At 35.9% G+C, this 20,731-nt stretch overlaps 2 protein-coding genes across 8 annotated transcripts; one reads left to right on the top strand and one right to left on the bottom strand.

The window, feature by feature from the left end:
* Positions 1-1,557: 1,557 nt before the first annotated feature.
* On the bottom strand, positions 1,558-7,631 carry LOC104895374 (protein FAR-RED ELONGATED HYPOCOTYL 3). Of its 6 annotated transcripts, none has more exons than XM_019250131.3 (8): positions 7,454-7,631; positions 3,361-5,717; positions 3,208-3,264; positions 2,697-2,768; positions 2,543-2,611; positions 2,388-2,453; positions 1,963-2,025; positions 1,558-1,885 (listed from the first exon to the last, which is right to left on the bottom strand). In XM_019250131.3, exons 2-8 carry the CDS (start codon positions 5,527-5,529, stop codon positions 1,829-1,831), a joined length of 2,553 nt encoding a protein of 850 aa, XP_019105676.2. In that variant the 5' UTR covers positions 5,530-5,717; positions 7,454-7,631; the 3' UTR covers positions 1,558-1,828. The 6 variants fall into 6 exon arrangements, with proteins under 6 accessions (XP_019105676.2, XP_019105677.2, XP_019105678.2 ...); XM_019250132.3 differs by having other exon boundaries at positions 3,361-5,682; XM_019250133.3 differs by having other exon boundaries at positions 3,361-5,590.
* Positions 7,632-10,887: 3,256 nt separating this feature from the next.
* LOC104895372 (probable protein S-acyltransferase 19) lies at positions 10,888-18,584 on the top strand. 2 transcript variants are annotated; one of them, XM_010681853.4, is made up of 9 exons: positions 10,890-11,161; positions 11,840-11,953; positions 13,257-13,670; positions 15,238-15,306; positions 15,439-15,510; positions 15,593-15,721; positions 15,840-15,920; positions 16,012-16,218; positions 16,990-18,584. In XM_010681853.4, exons 1-9 carry the CDS (start codon positions 11,117-11,119, stop codon positions 18,058-18,060), a joined length of 2,202 nt encoding a protein of 733 aa, XP_010680155.2. In that variant the 5' UTR covers positions 10,890-11,116; the 3' UTR covers positions 18,061-18,584. The 2 variants fall into 2 exon arrangements, with proteins under 2 accessions (XP_048502029.1, XP_010680155.2); XM_048646072.2 differs by lacking the exon at positions 15,439-15,510 and having other exon boundaries at positions 10,888-11,161.
* Positions 18,585-20,731: the final 2,147 nt, after the last annotated feature.

The raw sequence follows: 20,731 nt of genomic DNA, 5'->3' as shown, positions 1-20,731 counted from the left end.
GTAAAAGCTGATATGAAATATGTAGATGCTGGTGAAAAATATGTACAAATTGGTATTATAAATATGTATAAACTGATGAAAAGTATTTATAAAATGGTTAAATTTGTGTATGTGTTTGTATAATCCAACTTTCGTATATACTTAGTTGTGTCCCAGGGGTTGATACTAACATTTATTAGAGTCGAAACTGGATGCTTCTCGTATTATACGCTTTGTATCTTTTTTATAGGACGCTTCGTATTTATAAACCTCAGATATGATGATTGTATTCACTAAATAAAACATGGGAAGTTCTTTGTGGGTTTTGCCAGCATAATGACCAAAATTATTCATAGGTAGAGGATAAATTTTACCCTTCACTAGAAAAATCATTTTAAATAATTCTTAAATCATTAATTACATACCCAAAATAGTGTAGAGGCTTCTATAAGAAAAGGTGTAAAAGCTACTAATCAAATTAAAAAAACTGCATGATAGTACATGGGGGAGCACGACTGTCGCCTGAGCATCCTCGACGCTATGAATCGGTGACTTTCTAACTCCCTACACCGTTCCCTTTCTCGTTTTCTTCTTTTTTCTTTAGGTTTTCTTCTTCACCATCTTCGTTAAGCCATATGGAGAATTGGGGTAAAACCCTAGAATTCTAGGTGCAGCGCCGCTTCGATGGGTCGGTGCTTCGAAGGTCCAACAGTGGAGTCTCGAGTCGCACGCCCCAAGCTGGAAGCTTTAGCAACGACATCTTGGACGAAAATTGAAAGTTTCGGACGAGGTTTAGGTCTTTGTTTTTTGCATGTCTTGTTTTCTTCATATATGTCTTGCTGGATGGATATGGTTTTTCTAAGACAAGCAATGATATAGGAAATCAAATCAAAAGTAAAATGCATCACGAAGTTTGGTTAAACTTGGATATGTGCAACTTTAGGTATTTGTGCGTTGGTAAAGAACAAAGGTGTTCATCTCTATTAAGGTCCTTGTTCTCGAGTTTGATCTTCCACTTTACTAAATAAACTTGGAGAGATCTTCTACCAAACTAAATCTATACTAATATATTAAAAGGCGTGCGTAAACCAAAATTGGTATCACATGGCGCTCTCCCTAGGGAGTTTTAGTTCATGAAATCCATGTACAATAAAAAAATTAGAAATTGCATAATATAGGTTTTGATCTCGTGACCTCAAGTTCATGTACTTAAGTTTTAACCACTAGACCAAGTTGAATTTAGCGCTATCATATCAAAGTACAATATTAATAAATGAAAATTTTCTTACCCGGGGAATAGCCCGGGCCTAATAACTAGTTCAAATCTCAAAAGTTGTCATCAAATAGTTTTTCCGCAGACTCAATTATTTTTGTTCTTATTTTAACCGTCTCACCTACTTTCTTTCGTTCTCTTATCTTCATTAAATTTCTTTTTTTGACATGAATCTTCAATTGATTGTTTCTTCAAACTTGATATCATTTTGAACAGTCATACCATTTTATCGTCAGAAATGACACCAACAGGCAACAGGAAACCACCAAAAGTTACTTTGATTTAATTTTGAGTAGCTACTAGGCTGCGAAAAAAAATTATAAAGTTATCATAGATAACTAATGTGTAAAATTATACAACAGCTTGTACAAATAAAAGCTAAATAGCTAATCCTATAGGCTTACCATGAATAATTGTTAAGCTCCAAGTCTACTTAAACATCAAACTAAAGCGACGAAAGTATCTCCAGAAACCAGGAGAAGGTGCCTCGTTCACTCTTTCAGATAGCTGTAAGAGCACTAACCTTCCAACTCCAAAGCACATTGTTACCAAAGTCCCTTCATGTGCTCCAATCTTTTAAGAATGTCTGGCTCCATCGTCGTGCATTTGTGCAGACCTAACATTGGCCTCTTCCTGCAATAACAGAATGTCAGCTTTAAACCATACATGACTTTACTAATATAGCTTAGCTTCTGATACAGGTCACATACAGGTGAACTAACCCGAATTCCATACGAGAAACCAGTTGGTGCACGGAAGAAATCCATCTGCCCCTGCACACCATAGACCTCAATGTTAAGACATTATAGTTTGTTATCCAAATTTTCTGGCACGAACAGATTAAACAAGCTAATGTAATCATACACCAAGATGTATTTACATGAAGTCATGAGGATGATTTAGTACATTCGGAATCCATAGAGGCTTATTTTTATCGTTTTCCACCTCCAGTGTGCTAATTCAATAATTCCACAAAGGGTTTTCAAAAATACCAAAAGGATACGTGTATGTGATGGAACCTCAAAAATATTTCACAGCAAAGAAAATTTAGCTATGTTTCTCAAGTAATATAAATTTGCTGAACAATGGAGCAGCAGTTACCACTACATGAATTGAGTTACAGTTTCAAACATACCAGCCCATGCATGCTTTGTTGACCATAATAACCCTCATGACTAGGTGCTATTGAATTCAATTGTCCCTAAAACAAAGAGCAAAAGAAACATTATCATCTTCTGCAGTCACACGTCAAGAATAAATGAAATACCATTATCGTACAAGAAGACTTACAAGTCCCTGAATTGCTGGTTGACTTCCATAGTAATTCTCACGGGTTGGAGCCATCAAGTTCAGTTGCACCTGTAAGAACCGAGAACAAAAGCCATTAAAGTCATCATTTGTCTAATTAAAATTTAACATTATCAGAGATCATTGAAATTCTTACCATCCCTTGCACACCCTGTTGTGTGCCATAGAATCCATCAAGAGTAGTTACTGGTCTGGAGCCTAACTTATCCTGCAAGTTTCAGAAACCACTTCAGACATGTATTACAATATTTAGGCCTCAAACATGTTCAGTTCTCGCACCAAGTATAGATAACAGTAAGGTAGTCACTCAGCATTATTTGCCCGAGATGGTAATGAATTTTAGTGTAATTTTGTAAGGTAAAATTCCAGTCAACATCCCCAAAAAGATGTGTCCACATCTAATCACCCGGTTTCTTCATAAATTTCATTCCCATCCATTACCACTTTTAACTGCGGTATTGAGCGGGAAAGGAAGATTATGGAGTACGAATGCTTGAAAATGGACGGCTTCCATTACCATGGACCTTGACACAGAGCTCACAAAATTACACGAGAACTTATTACTATTACCACCTACCAAGTGGGCCTTTGAGGTTATCCACTCAATAACTTGTAAAAGGAAACTGAGTGCGAGAAGAGAACTACACCATTTGTTGCAAGCCGTCCTGAGGCCCAATAGTCATAGGCTGCGCTTCTGCGTTCACCTATTATACAAGACACTTTGACCTCAGCATGACAAACAAATATCACAAGCATGCAACTAATGATTACACAAGAGAGTAGAAATTACACCAATGTACCTTCCGTTTCTTGGTTGGATTCTTCTTTTTTGCTGTTTTACTAAAGCTCCTACTAGGACTGCTGTCCTCAATGCTGAGAAGCCCATGAGCAGCTGATGTACCCACTTCAGGAAGAATCTTGCAAGCATTATTTACTCCGATACAATTGGTAAATGCTTCATCCAGAGCACGGAGGGTGAGAGCGTAACTTTCTTGGGATAATGATCCCTCTTCACCCAATTTCATTGCTCGATTACACAAGTCATTATACCGTTGGACCCTAGAAGGTACTTGTTCAGTCCCTTCTACAATTAAATGCCTATCCTTAGCATCTTTTGTCCATCGTTTCAAAATGTATTGAGAAGGAATCATGGAAAGGCCACAGATTTGGAGAACAATCATTGCATGTCTACAAAGGAAACCTCTGTATTCGAACAAATGGCATATGCAAGAAACTTCTGATTTCAATTCGTTCCATGTAACCATGAAGTCTTGATTCTTTTCAAAATCTTGAACCTTAAATATTGTCTTCAACTCATCTTGTCTCTCTCTCTTAGGATGACATGCGACTGCGCCCAAAACCTCAACTTGAAATTTCTTGAACAGCGCGTGTGTATATAATGTTGACATATGCTTCTCAAAAGGAGATGGAGATTTTAATGCTGGCTGTTTATTCCACGTATCAGAGTCTGCTCTAGCTTCTTCTTCATATCTGTCTTGAACAATGGTGTCATACTGCTTTAGAAACTCTGAGACTGTAGTCTTTTTGTGTAGAAATTTATCAAAATAAGAATTGACGCTATCAGATCGCTGAACAGCCGACATGCCAGCTAAAAAGGAATCTTTCATGTACGTTGGAACCCACAACATACGATAGTCATAAAGTGACTGAATCCACTCATCATCTTTATTAAGTTCAAATTTTGCAACAAGCTTATGCCACCTCTTCTCAAACTCCTCATCACCCCATGACCTGTAAATGCATTTGTCAAATTTTGCCATAAAATTCTCATGCTTCTTGATGACATGACCAAGATTTTCCAAAACCTTTCCGAGGATATGCCACAAATGAAAGCAATGCCGAGCATTTGGAAAATATTGAGAAACAGCTGATTTAATAGCATTATCGTGATCAGTAAGAATCACTTTTGGAGCTTGTCCACCCATAGCTTTCAACCATGTTTGTAGTATCCATGCATATGTTGCTGAGCTTTCATCAGAAACTATTGCACATCCAAGTAGCATGAACTGATAGTGTTGATTAACCCCGACAAAAAGGGCAAGAGGCGTTTTATACTTGTTTCTGATGTATGTCGTATCAAAGGAGACCACATCGCTAAAATTGACGTAGTCATGCCTACTTTTGGCATCAATCCACAATAAGCTCTTCAATCGCAGATCATCGCTCAGTTCTACAGCATAGAAGAAGTTAGAATTCACATTTTGCATTTGTGTGAAAAATTCAAGCAAGAGCTTAGCATCCCCTGCTTCTAGTAACAAATTACGACTTTTATCAGAGGGAACCTTTGAGTCATTCTTTAAACCAACCACGTTTTTATATTCAGCATAGTTTCTAGCCATTGCAGCATACATCTTTCTCGTTTGCTCGCTGACAGCTTGAGCAGGTAAAAGCTCATGGTTGTGCTCCTTAATAAAACTATGTATCACCCACCTGCCATCTGGCCTCCTTTTCACGTGCATACTTGCTCTGCAGTTGGTCTTTCCACAAGATCGACGGCCAGTAGCACTTTCAGGTTCTTGCTTGTTACATTGTCGGATACGAGGCCGATTACCTTTGTCATACTCTCTCTTAGTTCCATATCTAGAGCATGCAAACTTTGCATCTATAAACTCTCTTGATGTCTTTGAACGACGACTATTTTGAATAGCTGTGTTAAATCCCATAGACCTGGCATATTCCTGATAGAAAGCATATGCTTCCTGATGAGATACAAATTCCATACCAGATAGGGGCTCTAGATTCACATCTTCATTAAAAACAGCCAGATCAGAAGTTGTAGAATTCAGAGTTAGTTCCTCTTCAGCATGCACCTCTCCAACAATTAGAGCAGTCTCTCCATCTCCGCTGTTATCTAGTTTGTCTTCTCTGTCCAACATATCACTAACAGTGTTTTGATCTTCATCTTGTCGATCTTGTTCCTCAGACGGTAATCTAAGATCTATATCCATGATGGCAAACTACTTCCAACAATTACCTTCTTAGAAATGATCCAACTCAAGCTCCTATATGCTGGCAAACAAGGGAGGGACAATTATATAGTAAGAACCCCGTTCTTAATTTAATTCAAGAAGCAACGACGTGAGAGGCTGAGAGCTTCCGAACTGAAAAGTTCCATTAGTACACAGCAAGACATCATCTGTTAGCGAATCAGGAATTCAGGATAGCTTAGTTCACAAAAAAATAGAGTAAACTTCCCACACAGTTACAAAATAAGTCAGAATTTAGAACAAAATTTTGTACAGTACGAGGGAAAAGTTTTGCTAGGTTAAGGGTTCCTCTAACCTCCATGGTGAGTAATTCAACATATTTGGATCCTTTTAATTAATGGCAGTAGAAAAGAACAGCACTGTAAAGATCAAAAACAGAAACCCACCCAGAAAAAGGGGATTTGAAAGACCATGTTCAGCTGCAGCCAATCAGGCAATAACTATTGAAGAATTCAATTCATCAGAAGGGAGGGTGCTCCGGAATCGTAGGCATATATGGACATAAAGAATGACAAAAATATGATCACTAAAACTATAAATCATTCAATTTCAGATAGCCATACTTTCAATTCCAGATGGCCATACTCTCAAAGTTCGCTGTCCCAATCGAACATTCACGGATGAAAAAGATATGCTTAAACCATGAAGACTCCATGAACAAATGACATATATGAACCAATAGCAGATATTTGCACATGCAACTATCAAATTCTTCTCAACCATTATCATCCTTAGAATCATCTATATCACTACACATCAAACTCTCTCTCAAAATTCACAAAATTCCTCCTATCAGAACATTCAACATGCACAAGATATAGAATTCGGATGATCCAACCGTCAAACATAAGCATAACAACTTCTCTGAAAAAAACATCCTAATAAGTATAACAAGTTTGATTACAAAATAATGCAAGGTACTCCCTTAAGCGCCAAGGACTGCCGAATTTATCTCTGAGATAATGCATATCACCCTCACATACTTGGGAATTGAGATTCTAATGCCTCATTACTGGAATTTACGAGCGATCCAGAAACAGCTTGTAAGAGTGATATGCATATTTGAGAGACAAACACCAAATTCCCCATTAGACCCAACAAATACAAAACTCTGCCTCTTCCAACAGATCCAACAGATCCAACAAAATCACAGACCAAAAATAACATTTTCTACATTGCTAAGTACATTAATCAATAATCATATTAATCTCTATAATTTTGAATAATTCAAACCTCCTAAGTTAAGTCACATTATAATATTTACCAAAGGTGCGAGAATTTTGTAAACTCCAGTATGTAATTCCAGTTTTCATAAAGCTCCACTTTCCTAACAACAGAATTACTCCAATACATATACATATACCCTAAAACTCAAATCAAAACAATCTTAAATCAGCCCAAAAAAAATCATATCCCTCTAATATCGACCAAATCATGATTAACATTACAAAAATCTACAAAATTCAAACAAAAAAAAAAACCTCATTTGAATTTTACTAATTGATTATTTGATTTAACTGACTCACAAAAATTCCTAGAGTACAAAAAAATCTCAAAGAAATCTTAAAGATTCGAACAATAAACACAACAGATTACTACATTTAAGACTTAATTCAACGAACACAATTCGATTATCAATTGAAACCCTAACTCTAATCTAAAAAACACACTGTACATAAAATTGGATTACAAGACAATCATAAATCCTAAAATTGAAACAAAATTCATCATAATCAGACACAAAAACAGCCAAAATCGGAACGTAATTTGAGATTAAACAGAGAGAAGAAGTAGTAATTATTAAAAGAGAAGAGAGAGAAAGAGTGGTTTATTAAGAAGGAGAAGAAAAAAGAGGGGAAATTTGAAAAAAAGAAGAAGAGTGTACCTCAAAAAATAACAGCAAGCGAGTGATGATAAGGTGTGGGGGGGAAGAGAGAGAGAGAGGGGTTCTGCAAGAAGAGAGTTCACGCGAGATGAGAGAGCGAGTGAGGAGAGAGAAAAGAGTTGAAGATTTAGAAATATGGTTTGAAGGCTTCTGTTGCTTTTGCGGTGGTGGACACGGCAAGGTTCTTACGTATGCCTTCTTATGGCGCGTGTTTCTTTTGTTTATCAACATTTTTACTATTATATGTTTCTCTCTTTCTATTTCTTTTTTGTTCTTTAATGCTTTTCTATAACTTACGAAAATAGTAATATTGGATTTGTTTCATATTATTTGCAATGATTTAATGGTCTAATTAAAAAACTACACGGAAAAAATAAAAAAGTCTCTCTCTAGTAACAGCGTTAGGGTTTGAGTAAAGAGTCCTGGTTCTCCATTAATTTCACTCGATCCATCGAGCCTTGTTCCTTGGAATTGTAATCAGCATTAATGGCTGATGACATTGCAATGATTTGATAAAAAGTATGAGTTGAAAGTGTCTATTTGTTGTGAATAATAATAAGTGGAGGTAGTATATGAAGATAATTTCAATCATGTTTTCAATTTTCTTTTTCATAATTATCCAGTTAGAAAGAAATTACTTACTTTTATGATCGGTTTAATGTAAAATTTGTCTTATAATGATATTACTACATTATGTTTTTAATAGTTATGTCATGTTTCTTTTTAAGTATTTTTGAATTGGCATTTCTATAGCCGGCAAAATAGACTCGTACCAGAAACACTTTTCTACCTGAAAACAATGACTAAAAATAAAACCTAACCGAACCTGAAGTGATCCGACCGAAATTTGTCTCGGTAATGTTGACCTGAACCCGGCCCAAAAAGTTGTCATATTAGTTAGTTTTTATATAAATTTAAGGAAATAATTGTCATGAAATACTATATATGATTTAGCCATTGTTCATTAATTATTTAACTTGCTCTCATTTGTCTTATATATGTGTTTTGTTTATTTGCGAGATTGAAAACCTGATTTAACCTTATTCCTTCTAATCCGCCCTGACATGACCCGATATCCCATGTACCCGAGTTGGACGCGTCCTCAAACAGACCCGACTTGAATGCAAACCGGACAAAAAGTTTACCCCATCATGACCCGATCCGTATGAATTGTTTACCATCTCCAGCCATTTTCTTTTGAGAAAGGTTTTCTCCTCACATGTATTTTGTTTAATACTTGTAATATATCTTTACATGCGTGTCTTTTTCGTTAGGTACAATTGTTAGAAAAATGGATGAATTGTTAGTGTAAGATCATCTCATATTTTGCTCAAAATATGATGTTTTAGAATATGTTATAGAGGTCACTTTAGTATAATGCACTAGTGGAAAAATATTCAAATACTTCAATTAAGAAGCCCATATGTGTTTTATTTTTTATTTAGTCACCTTTTACATCACTTTGAAGTGATTCGTGAGGTAAAAGGTAACCATCGTCTTATCACAAATCATGGTGAGAGTGTCTTATATCAAAATTTGCATTACTGTTATAATATATATGTGGTGTTAAGGGTTGCATGTAAGAATTCAATATATTTTTCAAAAAATGGTATTTGTTTAGAAATATTGTTGGCAAAATCATGTACCAGTTGATGTTATTAATACTTAATATTTTCCTTATTTCAGTTATGGCCTTAATCTTCATATTTTAATAACCATTGTTGAGACTGTCTCAACCAAACGATTTGATAAGACCATCAGCTATGTCACCGAAATTGTGGCCCATCGACGTCGTTGCTTATCCTCTTGTCATATTTAATTTTTCCTACCATGTCTTTCCTTAGACGATGATGAGACACTCATCGTCGATTTTCCTTTAGTGATGGCGAAAATATGGTGGTGGATGAGGTTGAATTCTGATGAGGTTGTGGAGGGTTTCTCCAATTGTTTAGATTCCACCTTCAAAAAACTTGTTCGATTGGTATTCAATGACGGAGGCTAAATATAGTAGCTCTAAATGCCTCTAAAAGGTATCGATGGTTTGCAACTAGTTTCAAAAGTAGCTAGTTGTGAATTGGTGGTTGAAGGTGGGAGTAAGAAGATGGGGGATCGACATCTGAAAGAGAAGGGGATGTTGGAATAGGAACGATTGAGATGGAGGAAGTAAGGGTTGAATTTATAAACTAGTTAGGTATGTATATATTGCTAAAAGTTTTTTATAATATGATAATACATATCTATAAAGTAATAAGATATGTCTATGAACTGATAAAAAAATATATTATAAATTGATAAGGTTTAATTCAGCTAATTTAAGTAGGTCTCGCTAGGAGAAAACAAAAACATGTGAAACTCATTAAAAATTTATATTAATTGATAAGAGTTATGTGTAGACTGAAATAAAGTATATTAAAATAGTATCAAAGTTGTACAAAAGTGATGAAATTAGTCTTAAGCTAAATATAAATGTATATTCATAAATGGATATCATATATATATGCATCAATTGGAATGGTAAATCGAATTTTTTAGGTCGGTCATTGGGTATCCAGGAATAAAAACACTTATTAGTTACTACATTAAGAGTCCACTGACCACTGTAATTTGAAAACTTGACTAAGTAATCCACAACTTCCACGAGCCTTGATTGAAGAAACATACTCAACTATCATGTATATAGGACAAATAGATGATATATATGTCAATATCACATAAACACACCATCGACACAAAAGCGTTGAACACAACTAAATTGAATTGAATAATAAACATTAATCAGGCCCAAATAATAATAAAAAAATAAAAATAAACATTGATCAATGCCTGTCTGACAGATGCACATTAGAAACACATAATGTAACTTTTTTCAAAAAATTTGGTAAGTGAACGAGCTAGGCCCAGACGCACATAATGCAATTTTCCTTTCAAAAAGTAAACATCTCGGGTAACCCGTTGCCAAAATTACGATGGCTTGTGACCCAACCGATATTTATGGACTGGGTATCCAATCTATTAAAATTTAATATTTTGAATACCTACCCGATATTTTGTTCGTCGGATCATCAAATCATCGGGTTGCAGCAAGCAGGTCAAGTCTTTGAACACCCCTAGTAATTACCATTATAGGTTTAAACCCGTTCTTTTGGATTGAGAAAAATTAAACTTAATTAAGAAAAACTAAACTGTAATAAAAAACTGAACGTTAAAAACTAAACTGAAAATAAATTCAAAAAAACAGAGCGTCGTATAGTAGTATATGTTTCCAACTTTCCATTTCCCTCTATCAACTTCTACAATTTGATTAAATCCTCTCTTGCGCAAAAACAAACACCAAGAACAAACGTTGTGTACCGGACCCAAAAAAATCGTTAGTTTAAATTTTACTACAAAAAGTCCATAACTAGTCTACATCAAGTCATCAAGAACACAATTATTACTCCCACTAACAAACTTTGGCAACTTGTTACTTTCCCACTAAATAATCAATCCCACTGTCTTCAACTATTCATGTCACTATTCTTTTTTCCAGCCTGCAACTACCCAGCTACTCTCTCTTCATTTTTCTCTCTCCTAGGGTTATCATTTTTCTTTCCCTAATTTTGATCTTATGAAAATTCACCTCAATTTTTGCAAATTTTCACTTGTTTTTCTTAGCTCATAATTATGGTAAGGAAGCATGGATTTCAGTTACCAGCTCATACTTATCAGGTTTGTCTTTATCTCTTTTTTGTCTCTGTTTTTTTATTTTATTTTTTTTGTTTTCGTTCGATTATATTTGAAGTGACTGCTTGAATTTGCTCGAATTTCGAGGTTGATCATGTCCACAGACCACATTTTCCTTGTTTAGCAAAATTGTTATTTCTGTTGATAGTTATTGAGAATTTGAGGTTAGTTAAGTGTTAATTGTTTCTGATGATAGTTTTGTGTAATTCCATGGATGATCGTGCTCTTAGTGTGATACTGTCACTGCTAACTGAAACAACTTGGTAAATGATAATGTCGAAAAAATTGTGAATGTTGTTTTAGTGGCTTGAGGACTGCATAATGCTAGATTATAGAGGAGGAAAAAACATTGTAGTATTGAGGTAATTTGAAGATGCAGTTTATTTGTTTGCGTGATCGAATGCACTTGTGCACGGATAGAAGGAATTGGTTTGAAGGTTGGAAGCCGTTTTCGTGCTAATGAAGGCTGAAAATAGCACCTAATTTGGTAAATTGTATCTAGAATTATCCGTGATAGTATCTACCAGATGTATGTATTCTCAAGTTATCATATTTAACCATAAAGATTTACATAGATCTCTTTGCAAGATATTTTGTTAGTGCTGGATTTTGTGCTTAATTATCTGTTTTTTATTGATTTGGTTTCTTTCTTTTTTTGCTTAGGTTGTTGCAATAACTGTGTACTGCTTGCTAGTTGTTGAATTCTATGCTTTCCTTGCACCTTTCCTCGGAGGCCGAATATGGGAATATGCATTAATTGGCACATATTCTCCAGTGGTATGTTTAATCTAGTTTTTTTTGCTGTCCTGTATTTCATGCTGATTTTCCTCTTACCATTCATGCAATCTCTTTTTTGTTTATGCCTTGTTCTTTGGTCAATAATGAATAGGTAGGAAATTAGAACTTATCGTGCTTGCTTTAAAAGACAATGCACTTTATTCTTGTATATAGTCTGGACTAGTCATTTGGTTGGAGCACCACATGTAAGTTGACGAAGAATATCATCCAAGAGATGTCTATGGTGAGAGGGGAGCCTTTACCCTTATGTAGTACTATATCTCCCGCTAATGTTGTTGAGTTTGTAGGATAAGAAATACCACAATGTGAAATGAAGTAAAATTCATGAAGATTTGAGGTGAGGTATCTGGGGTTTTAACGGACTTAAACAACTCAAATGGCCAGTCTCCTGGACTAGGGGTATGCAATATTATATGGAAGTTATAATCTGGCATATATCTCCTATCCCCAGACAAGATACTGGAATCTTAGTGATGGATTCGCGTACCAGACGTCCATGCTTGAGAAGAAAAAGTTGATCTGTAGTCTGTGCCTCCCCATGGCACTACCCAAGTACCCATTCCTGGTCTTGAATTTCTTACTTACCTCGGGTCTCTGCTTTTAACCACTGGTTTCTAGTCTTGTGTGTGAGAAGTGAGAACTGGTGTCCTTTCTTTCATTTGCTTTTGTGCCTTTTTCTCGTTTTCATAGACTTCTATAACTGTGTGGATACGCGTAGGGCTTTCTCTAACATAAAAGAAGATACTAAGTGATATTGTTAAATGGATTTAGGTCTGATAGTCAAGACTTAAGTCAGGGAGCAGTCCTTAGATAACATTGACCTTAGACAAGCTCAATTTTGTAATAAGATAGCTCCGCATTGTTTCATGCTGCAGCCTCCCCTTCATACTATTGTTGATCTTGTCTACCAACAGGACGAGGGAAATAGATTGAGGCACCCCTCTGAGACTTTAAGGTTTGGTACCTGGATGTTTCTTGGTTGTGTATAGAAGTCGCACTCACCTCTTAAAAACTTTCCCCTCTAGAAACCTTGGTAGATACATGCGTTGGCCTGAGGTCTGAGGTGTCTAAATATTCCACTTTGCTATGAGACCATATAGCAAGTTAAGATTCAGGAAACATTTTGGTCAAGTCCTCAATCAGAACATATTCAGATACAACTTGACTTTCTGAGGCATGTAGATCGTTATTCATGTTACATTCTTTTCTTTGAGTACTTTATTTTGCTCCATGCGTATAATACCTCTTGCTCACTTTCTCTTCTAAATCTGGCATTGTGTAGGCACTCATTGTTTTCATTCTTTACGTGAGGTGCACTGCAATCAATCCTGCAGATCCAGGAATTATGTCTAAATTTGATAATCAATCAGCCAGTAATATCAATGGGAAGCATGGAGAATCAACCAAGGACTTATCTGGTAGACTTCATGAAAATGGTACAGATGGTCACTCCTCACCATATTCAGTGTCCAGAAGCTCGACAATGGCAAGTAACCTGAGTAAGATTGGCTCAGCAAGGGAAGTTCCTAAGCTAAATGATCATGTACAACCCGGGAAGAAAAGGTCATCTTGTAGTGGCATTGGAGGAATCTTCTGTTTATTGTTTGTCCTTGAAGATTGCCGCAAAGAGGAGAATGTCGAGGAGGAACAAGGCAACAGAGAAGATGCTTTATTTTGCACACTGTGCAATGCTGAGGTATAATGTCTATGAAGATCGTGGCTCTGTTGATTGTTCTTGTTCACATAGCTGCTAGTTTAGGCACTTCTTTTGGCACATATTACATTTTACTGGTTACTTTTTGTCTCTTACAATTTTTATGGTAGTTGAAGAATATTAATTCGTAACTGAATTTTTACTTTTGAGTTTATCTTCTTCATTAGTATATTAGACTTTTACGTGTTTGGTTTTAAATCTTGATGACCACCCTGCTCACCAATGTCAATGAATATCCCTACTTAATTACTGTCCTATGATATCCATCACTTACCGGGTAATGATGTATAGCTGATCTTTACGCAATAATGCACATAATCTTCTCCCTTAAGCCGGAGAAAGATGCATAAAACCAACAGAGCAAGAACGGGTGGTATATTAGGTGCATCTTTTTGATGTATCTTACTCTTCTTAGTTCCTCTGTTCTTGTTGTGGTTTTCTCTTAGTATCAGGTGGCCTTTTCTATTTAAGAGCTATTAAGAAATTTAATTTGTAGAAGAGGATTGACTTTTCTGGAGAAGTCTGTCTTAGTTTGCTCGTGTGAACATTGCTTGCAGTAAGGGTGGGTATGAGAGTATTGTGAGTTACAAATAGGATGACTCCCAAGTTTCTAGGGCTCAATTACTTGTGCTCAAAAGCTATGTGCTGTGACGTTAAACTTGACTATCTTAAGGAAACTTGATGATTTTCTTGACACTGAAGTGTATTGTCCATTTCCATAAGGGTGGGTACGAGAATATTGTGAGTTATGAATAGGATGACTCCCAAGTTTCTAGGGCTCAATCACTTGTGCTCAAAAGCTGTGTTGTGACGTTAAACTTGTCTATCTTGAGGAAACTTGATGATTTTCTTGACACTCAAGTGTATTGTCCATTTCCATGTCGGAGTGTCAAGTACAGGGGATGGTATGAAGATTCCAAGTAACAAGTGCCTCCCCCACTCCCAATTCTTTTACAATGTCATTGCATGGCTGAGCTCAGAATTGAAAGGAGATTGGAGATGGGGATAGGCATATGAAGTAAATAAAGTTGACTGCCATGCTTGTGTCTGATAGTGATGTTTGTTGAATTTTGAATATGTCGGCAGGGCTGCTAGTATGTCCTGATTGCATGAATTTGTAGATTTACATGGAAAGTTTATGGAAGAAGCTAGATGCAAGATTTTGGGTTCTGTCTCCTTGTTGCTTGAACGTGTTGTCTACTTAGTGCTAAAAAGAATTTGCCATCAGGAATATGCTGGTCCTGGACTCCAATTTTTTTTTTTAAAATTATTATGAAATAACTTATCTTTGTTCTGAGAGGAACCTTATAGATGATAAACATATTAAATGATCTCAAGATCTCATCCATTTTGAGATGAAAATTGAATCGAGTGTTTTTGAAGGCTTGATAAAATGATACCACTCGAGTTTTATTGGTTTTAGTTGCATATATTTTGATGTTTTATTCTATTGTTACTGTGAATCTTCAAAATCCTGATGTGCTGAGTTGGTGACAATCCTTGTTATCTACTTTTTGCCTTTTCTTTACTAAGTAGGGCCTTTATTCAGGTGCGCAAGTTCAGCAAGCATTGTAGAAGCTGTGACAAATGTGTAGATGGATTTGATCATCACTGCCGGGTATACTTCTCACTCAATTAATGCTGCCATAATGCTTACTGTCCCTAGCCTCTATTTGCTTTGGCTTGAAGTTTTTACATTGACGTGTTACTTCTTTGTTTCTTGACCTTGCATATCGCTGATTCATGGCAGTGGCTTAATAATTGTGTGGGAAGGAATAATTACATGACTTTCATCTCTCTTATGGCCTCAAGTCTTGTTTGGGTATGTTTTGAAGCATATGCTCCTCCTATCGTGATTTTTTCTGAATCTCTGATCTTATTCACAACCTTGTTTGCTGTTTCAGCTTGTCACTGAAGCAGGAGTTGGTATTGCCGTTTTTGTACGCTACTTTGTGAATAGGAGAGGTATGGAGGCTGAAATTATTGACAGACTTGGGAATGGTTTTACTCCTGTCCCCTTTCCGATAGTGGTGGTATGTTGAACCATAAAAGGGTACATTGTAGACCAGCATGTGATATAATAATTTTTCAGAAAAGTTGTGGGGAAATGCATTTCTTCATTCAACTAATTGAAAATTACTTTTTGTGCAGGCTATCTTTACGATTACTTCCTTAATAGCTTGTATACCTTTGGGTGAACTATTCTTTTTCCACATGATACTGATGAGAAAGGTAGTGTTAAAGTAAAAATCTTTCATATAATACTGATGAGCAACTGAGTGATTATACATGTTAGTTATATTTGTTGCACTCGTGGCTTTAGGGTATTACTACATATGAGTATGTTGTGGCTATGAGGGCTATGAGTGAGGCACCACCAGGAGCTGCTTCGGACAATGATGATTTACCAAATGAGTTATATTCACCGAGTGGGTCTGCGACAACTGGTTTCAGTGGTGGCAGTTCCTTAGGCATTCAATACAAGGGGGCTTGGTCGTGTACACCTCCCAGAGTATTTGTGGATTATCAGGTATGGTGTAATGTAGTCTTGTTTATCTTGCATTACATGATGATAACGTGATCTGGCAGTGCATATTATAATTTCTTTTTGTATATTCCATGCTACTCTCCTGCAACTCTGCAAGCATAGTGTGCGGATATATTCTAAGGTACGGACATATTGGGAGCCACGATATTTAGTCTACTGTAAGAACTGTGCATATATCGAGTGGCAGAGATAGCATATCTAATGGCATGTTATTCAGAATAATTAGAGAGCAAGTTAATTTAGAATTGAGCACTATCTTGTATGAGATTCTCTATTGGTTGTTTATATACGCTGATTATATGAAGAGACTGCGTGTATGTGTATTTAAAATTGTTACAGCTTGTTTACTTTCCATAAAATCGTTACCTTGTTTACAGCTACACGGGGTTCAGTGAGGGTAGGACTTGCCGATTGTTACTGTCACTTCTGCAGACCTTGCTGTTATAGGTCCTTTTCTTGTAGGGCTCAACTCAAAGCACATCTAGTAGCTTGTAGAACACTTTTTTCTACATGGAAGGTACTATTAGAAGAGAGTACAGGTTTCATGGGAGATATTTAAATTGTCTGAGCTTTCGCATACATTCATACATTATCATGTGCGCGCTTAAACTTGGTACCTTAAGATAGAAAATCTCCAATGCACAATAACTTCCCCAATAAAGCTCTCCGTTTCTTCTTTTTGCATTCAGTGTCTTAGATAATTCAAACTGGTTTTTCTACCATCACTTTGCTCACTCAGTTGTGTTGTATCAGGAAGAAGTTGTCCCCCATCTGGAACCTGGAATGGTCCCATCAACTACTGATCCAGATGCAACAGGACGAGGCAAGGCACCTAGAAAGCAAGTCAAGCGTAGTGCATTTAAGCTTGCAAAATTAGATCCTAATGAAGTCATGAAAGCTGCAGCTAAAGCCCGGGCTTCATCATCTGTGCTGAGGCCTGTTGAAAACCGTCATATGCAAACTATTGATTACAGTTCCAGTGAAAACATAAGCATTCAAAGCAGCGTGAGCACAGACATGGGTGCAAACAGAGATTCTAAAGGGGACTTTAGGATCTCGTCTATGAGAAATTCTGTTGCTCCAAGTCAAGGCAGCAGGGATGAATATGAAACTGGGACTCAAAGTATGAGTAGCTTCAGCAGTCCTAGTCATGTACATGAATCAGTAACATTAAGCCCTCTTCCACGAGCTCAAGGGTTGAATCATTTCAATGCAGTCGGCTCTATTCCTGGTTTGATCGCTTCTCAGCCTTCAAATTCTAGGGGTACTCTCCATGGTGTGGACCCCGTGTCTAGGTTCCCATCAAAACCTGATGATAAAAAGTTTCAGAAGGAAAGTAGTACAGATCCTTTACTGCTCTCAGCATCAACCGCTCTTCTTAGAGATGTCAAAAGGACATCTGTCATTTGGGACCAAGAAGCTGGGAGATATGTTTCAGTCCCTGCCACAACAGATGGCAAGAATAAATCTTCACAACAAATCACTGCAGTAAACACTAATGTAGATACAAGTAGTTACAGTAGAAGACCACCTCCAGCAATTCAACTAGAAGAGCCATCTTCCTCAAGAGGTCCACTGCAGCAATCAGATAAGTTAATGTACAGTGGAGAGAGCATATTCTTCGGTGGGCCACTTTTGAGTATTCCTGGTAAAGATGATGCAAAATCTGATAAGAATTCGATCTTCAGGCGGGGCCAGGAGCGGGTGGTCCCGGGAATCTCTCGGGAATCAAGATTTAAAAGGGATGCTGCTTCAAACCAGCTGCCTGTTTTTGTTCCTGGAGGTTTTACACAGTATCCTCAGTCTTCTTCTGGTGTGAAGTAAATAAATATTCTTCATCTTGATCTTCATAGATGGCACGGCACTACTTTCATGTGTCTGATTATTTCGACCCCAGCTAAGCATTGAGATCAGAATTCGGGCCTATATGAAGCTTTTTGCCGAGGCCACACAAGTCACAACGCCTGAATCTGAAAACGAGCTAGTCGTGGATGCATTTATTATTGTCAAATCTGGTGTCAGTGGATTAGATGATACAACATGGAGGCTGGGTATCTCCTTCCAGCTCCAGTATTGCGCGCAATTCCAACGATCATTTATCTTTTAGGCTCGTTCCACTGAAATAGTCCTCATTTCCTGTCTCTCTCTCCTCACCTCCTCTTGGCTAGTAGTGTCTTTTTTGATTCTGTCTATGGGTGATGGAATACTGGAATCCCGGTGAACGCTGCCAATATATATTCATGTGTAGGTGATCTTCTTGGAACTCATTTTAAAAGATGTTAATATTCGAAATTTTGGACCTTGTCCAATTTTTGTTGCTGTTTATAATTTACTTACATCATCTTAAATTGATGTTTGCCTGCCTACTTTATGGAAGTCTCAACTTTAGTCCCCAAGTTGGCCAAGTAGGTTAACAAATGATCGCAATTGGGATGTAGATTGCCGCTGCAGTTGTATGGGAGCACCAGAGAGTTCGCAACCAAGAAGTATGAAGTATATATAACTTTTGTGTGAAAGAATTAACTATGTACCAACTTATGTTTTTTTTTTTTTTTTGACAACAAGTACAAGCATGCTTAAGAGACAACTTTACCTAGTCTAGCTGCAGTAGCTAATGCATGGGCGGGAGCAACCGCTTCCCTTCTTACCTTATGGATTTTACAGCTATGGTCTATGGAACTTGTTACGAAGTGCCTGTATATCATGTGCTAAAGATATTATTTCAAAAGGATATTGACGTTTATTGAGCGCTTGAACGAGCTCTCTGCTGTCCGAAAAGATGTACCAACTTATGTTTTCTGTCTATGCATCGCACCTCCTATCCCCCTTTACTTCTTTAGTAACTTGTGTGTTAAAACATAAAATACAAATCTTGGGTACACCTGCCCAAATTTCTTTTTAAAATTTTGTTCTTTTTCGAGAACACCAAGCTTTTGATGTTTATACTCTCTTCGTCTCTAAATAGGGTTCTTGTTTTCCATCCGTGTCTATCTCATTATCTCAAATGGATTTCCTATTTTCTTATTTGGTATGAGTCCATCAATTAAAATAATAATCAGCTTTCACTTTTTATAATATTACGCACTTCACGATAAACAAGATGATTTTGTAAAGTGGTCCACATTCTCTCTCCTTAATACTTGTGCTAAAAAGAGATGCTAACTTTATTTAGTAACTTATCTCATATAATAAATTTCTATATGCGATTGCAATCAATATCCGTTGCTTCTCATGTCAAAATAAAATTGCGGTAATATGTCAAAATAAAATTGCGGTAATATGGTAAAAACTTATCCGTAACAATTATATTGATCACAACACCAATCGATTAAATTTTTTATTATAATTCAATTTGTTTACTTATAATTTGACCAGTTATTAAAACAAAAATTAACGAAAAATGCATTCAAAAACCATTTACCAAACACGTCCATAAGTGGCAACTAAAGTCAACTAAAGCTATCCATAAATATGATGTAAGCCCACTTAAAAATGAATAAGCCCACTTAAAAATGAATAAGGCTATGTTCAGTTCACCTTATTTTTGCTTATTTCAGATCTAATTAGATCAGATCAGATCAGAAAAAATAAGTTCAGATCAGATCAGATCAGACCAGATCATGCTTATATTTAATAACTCATTATTAATATTAAATATCTTTCATTACATATTAGTAAAAATTATAATAATTGAATATTAATAAAGTACTCATTGAGACGAATCAAACAAGACCCCACATGACTATATTTTTTCTTATATATTGAGAAAAATCTAAAAGATTCTCTCTAATTGTTAATAGTGTCAAAATTCAAAGTGAGAAAGATAAAAAAATACAAAGGAAGTATTATTATTTACTAGTACATTTGTTCAAAAGGATTTTGTTGTTGTTGTACTTATTAATTATTGATATTGATAATTACTATTAATCTTGTTGTTATCATTATAAATATCATTGTTATTATTATTTTAAGTTATTTTGTTGTTATTAAATAATAGAAAATTAAAAGCCACATGTTAAGAACATAAGATTGACGCAAAAATAAGAAATATATATAATTTGATAGCTCAAATTCATGACAACGAAACTACTAAGTTCGGATTACATTTCAAAATAAGCTAAGTGCGAGATACAAATTATAATTTAGATTCGGTATACCTCTTCCTACCGAATTCAAAATCTCTCAAGCTATTTAAAGTTGCACACTATTCATTTCTTTCTTGCGTAAGTCATAGTTGTTTATATATCTTATGTTATTTTATATGGAAAAAAAGAGTTGAGTCTGCCGACTTCTCAAGTGTGAAATATTTTTTTAAAAGGAAAGTGTGAAACATTGTATAAGTGCTCTTATAAATTAATGACTTGGGTTATATAATTATTTTTAGTAATAATTATTATTGTTATGATTATAATTATTGTTGTTGTTATTATAATAATGATAATAGTTATTATTATTATTAATAAAAGTTGTAATAGAAATAAAATGATAATAATAG

Source organism: Beta vulgaris, chromosome 6 (assembly GCF_026745355.1).
Source record: "Beta vulgaris subsp. vulgaris cultivar EL10 chromosome 6, EL10.2, whole genome shotgun sequence".
Lineage (NCBI taxonomy): Eukaryota > Viridiplantae > Streptophyta > Magnoliopsida > Caryophyllales > Amaranthaceae > Beta > Beta vulgaris.
Note: the sequence above shows the minus strand (reverse complement) of the source record. Positions and strands in the feature narration are given on the sequence as shown.